The sequence below is a fragment of the Necator americanus genome, chromosome X, assembly GCF_031761385.1.
Source record: "Necator americanus strain Aroian chromosome X, whole genome shotgun sequence".
NCBI lineage: Eukaryota > Metazoa > Nematoda > Chromadorea > Rhabditida > Ancylostomatidae > Necator > Necator americanus.
In genome coordinates this window covers 6,449,482-6,453,618 of record NC_087376.1, presented here as the reverse complement: position 1 = coordinate 6,453,618, position 4,137 = coordinate 6,449,482, and the positions used below count along the sequence as shown (strand labels likewise).

At 35.0% G+C, this 4,137-nt stretch overlaps 1 protein-coding gene across 1 annotated transcript; it reads left to right on the top strand.

Moving 5' to 3' along the window:
* Positions 1–2,862: 2,862 nt before the first annotated feature.
* Positions 2,863–3,864, top strand: RB195_021641 (uncharacterized protein; the record flags this gene model as incomplete). Its single annotated transcript, XM_064208489.1, has 6 exons — positions 2,863–2,949; positions 3,024–3,113; positions 3,166–3,243; positions 3,412–3,549; positions 3,606–3,675; positions 3,752–3,864. The coding sequence occupies 6 exons, from the start codon at positions 2,863–2,865 to the stop codon at positions 3,862–3,864; spliced, it is 576 nt and encodes a 191-aa protein (XP_064064370.1).
* Positions 3,865–4,137: the final 273 nt, after the last annotated feature.

Sequence of the window (4,137 nt, the reverse complement as noted above, 5' to 3'; positions counted from 1 at the left end):
TTTTCTCTAACAGTTTTTTTTGTAACTAATATTTTTCACGCAAATTTGTTACTGCTAATACAACTGAGATTTTGACGAAAACGATTGGAAAATGGATTCCGGTGACTGGGAAATGGCTTCGAATGCGAACCGATGATGGAAAAGAGAACAGACTGTATACAAAACAATAGCTCTATCACTTCACAAAAAATTAATCATAGTTGGTCAACGTTTCAGAAATCGATAACAATTGAGCATTATGCCACTGTATTGGGTGCGGTAAGAAGTTCGTAGCAATAATGACTGGGCATCTTATACGTGACGACTTTTTCGAGACCTGTTTTCAGGATCTTATCCATAAGTAGTGATGTTATTCTATCAGTTTCCACTAGAAATCAATGATGATGTCATGAGACCTGCCCGTAAATGGCAACGTTTTGTAAAATTGGTTTGTCTAGGGGGCCAAATTCGAAGCTTGTCTTTATACAATAAGTTTTTTTTATTTCTTTTTTGACAGCGATGTGTAAATTTCAAAAAAAACATGTCTGCCGTCAATATTATGCTGTAATATAGTTTTTCGTTATAATCATATAACAAAAATTATAACATTATAACAGCATAACAATTAAGTCTAATAACTCGAGAAGTGTTCCACTGGTCGATGGGACTGATCAGTCTGGTCTGTTTTCATCTTTAGAGTTTTGGTTTAGTGTACTTAGAACGATTTCGAGGCTCGGGAGAGAGAGAGAGAGAGAGAGAGAGAGAGGAGTTTGATGGGACATCCATAGCATCAAAAACCTCAAACTATTTCCAGGCCTTTGATAAAGGCGAAATTGTCAAGCTGTAAATAAAGTTTTATCAAAATCAAAAATTGACAAAACAAGTAAACATAAATCCAGATCACCATGTCGAGGTTTTAAGAAGAGAGAACTTGGAATTTGTAGGAACGGAACGATTACGATCCTACAATGTGAACCATAAAAGTCATAATGCTAGGTGATCGTGGAAAGTTTTTAAAAATTCCACGGATTACAACGCCGTTCTTATTTCCGAGCTTTGTTGCGTTCTGTTAACACGTTGACGATAATCGCATTTTGGGAAAAATCACTCATGCGAGACTGGGGTCCTTTTTTGCCTCGGACTGCAGCCCACATATTATTTTTATTATCATTAAAATTCAAGAAATGAAAGATTTTCTGGAACCACGCATTATATAGCTTCAATTAGGTTCGATTTAATTATTCGAGGAGAAAAAGTAACAAAAAAGTGAAAGTGTAGCTGAATCAAATTTAAAAAAAAAACAAAAAAAAAAACAACTGTAGTGCACGTATGGACTACACGGTCCCACGCGGAGAAAAAGTGTAGTCCAGATGTGGACTAGGTTGTCGCCAACGTGTTAGCCGAACTTCTAAGGGTTGGACTCCAATTGAAGTTTTCTTTATCGTGGATAAACTATAATCTAGGTCAGAACTCCAAGATGAAACTATGCAATGTTCGGATCTCTCTTCTTTTTTTTCGAACGCGATACGATCTTGGACAGGTCGAGGACGCTTGCGAAAACGGCGTGGTCAGTGGAGTTGACGGGTGCGCTATACCCTTTCTCGGAGTTAATTTATGGACTTTTTAAGTTTATTCGAATTACTCGCTTGAAATCCTGTATCATACATGTAACAATGAGGCAATGTTTCTTTTACGACCATACTTTTTATGATTGCTCTTGGATTTTTCAATAAGTCCATATTTATGTTACTTTTTACTTGCTTTTGTTACCTTCTTTGTTACCCGGACTCTATCCTACGAAAGCCACCAGGATACCTAAAAACAACAATTTTCTAAAGTTGTCAAGATAAGTGCAATGTTTTCTTAAAATTATCATTGTGATTGTTTTTATTGCCCTATAAACTACTTTTAATGATGTCTGTTTTGCTCCGAAACGAATTCCGAAGGTAGGTTTCTGGAATATTTTGATTTAAGCAAGCGAATATAATATTTTGGTGCTAAGTTCAAAAATCGTTTTTCCAACCTAAGAAGATTAAGTAACACCGACATAGCAACATTAACATCTGTGCATCAGTCGCGGGAATAAAATTATTGAACGTATGTTAAGTATTTGTATAACGAACGGACTACGTGTTTCAGCGCACCGTTCCTTTTGCTGTTCCATTCGGTTCGAACTGATATTCGCTGAATGACTCATTCGTGTCTCACCCAGTAATGAATTAGTTTTCAATTTTAAAAAAGTGGATCGAATGTAAATGAAGCACAAAGATTTCCAAACAAACATCTTTTCGTTCTTTCACAACGCACGAAAGTTTTTGTCGTAATTTTTGGTACTTTTGCTCAGGATTCGACAATATTCGCAGTTTTCAATTTTTGTGGAGTGTCCCAGTTAGAAGTGTTCCATATACTATTTCTTAAAATTATTTGATTTATATCTGTAAATAAATTTTTTTGCAACTGCAATTGAAGAAGATAGAAATCACTTGAAATAAAAATTTATTATTGTTCTACTTTTTTTGCTTGTTTAGGTTTTTTTTGAGGCTTAAGGTCAGGGTATCAGTAGTTTCAAGGGAAGCTAATACGAATAAGCGCGAATAGCATACATTAAAAAAGTATTAAAAACATTAAAAATTATTACCACATTAAAAACACAATGAAGATTAACTTCTCTTAGAGACTATCGAGGACACTCTTGTAGTTAAATACAACGTTCGTAGAGTTAACCCGATGCTATGATCGATGAACTGAAGGAGTTCAATGAGTTCCTGATCCTAATTCTTTTTTTTTTTTGCTCAACCAGGTTTTAGAGATCTTCATTCTTATTTGTGCATTCACGAGTTTTCATTCACGAAAAAATTTCTAATTCAAATATATGTTTTTCAGATGTCTGTGCCTCAGGTAACAAAGCGAGTGAAAGTTGAGGTCGAAACCATTGTAAAGATTCCCGACCTCAAGGTCATCAAACCAAAGGTTCGAGTTTATATCAAATTTAAATGAGTGCATTCATATCTTCTTAGTTGTTGAAGTTTGTAGAAGTTTTTCAGATTTTTCCTGATGATCGTGGATATTTTGTTGAAACCTACAATGAAACAGAATGGGCTACCGAACTCGGATTTAAGGAGATTTTCAAACAGGTTAGCTAGTTAAAATAATTTTTTAACTTCCTAGAGTAGATTAGAATTTCAGGATAACCATTCCTATTCGAAAAAAGGTGTATTGCGGGGGCTCCACGCTCAACCAGGAATGGGAAAGTTGGTGTCAGTGGTGGGTCCTATCGAAAAATTACTTGAAGCTTACTTTAAAAACGTTGAATTTTTTTTTGTTTGTATTTAGTAGCTACGAAGTGAATTTGTTGCTGTTTGTACACTGTTTTTGTTTACAACAACTTATACATATTTGCCATACAAAGATGTTATTCTATGTTTTCCTTAGATTTCTGGTGAAATTTTCGATGTTGCTGTTGATGTACGTCCTGAAAGTGCCACATATGGACAATGGCATGGTGTGATACTTAGCGGTGCGAATAAACATGCTTTCTGGATTCCTGATGGATTTGCTCATGGTTTTCAGGTAGGTACATAGAGATTACGGCTACGTTCTACAAAGTAATTTGTTTTTTTTTTCAGTGTTTGTCACCAGAGGGAGCGCATGTCACGTATAAATGTACCGGTGTTTATAATCCAGCAACAGAATATGGTAGGTAACGATTTCCCCATTTAATAATGGATAAGTTCAATCGCATACAATTCCAGGATGTTTTTTTTTTTTTCAGGAGTTGACCCTTTCGACAAGGATATCAACGTAAATTGGCCGATTGTTGACGAAGTGATCGTAAGTGAAAGGGATCGAAGTCACAAATCATTTGCTGAACATCGATCAAGTTGATAATACATTGCACTGAATATGTAGTTATATTTATTATTTATTTACTATTGTATCCAAGCTAACACTAGTTAGTGTTTTCTAACCCAAAGAGAGAGAAAAATAAATTATTAAATTTATTTCTTACTTGTGTTAAAGTAGTATCGATTGATGCCCCATTTTATTCTTCGTATAAAAATTCGGAAGGAGAATTTGTATAGGTGAGCTGCCTACGGAAATATAACGCAGTACGCAATTGTCCTTGAAAAAAACTTCCATGAAGAAAATTGAAAGCTC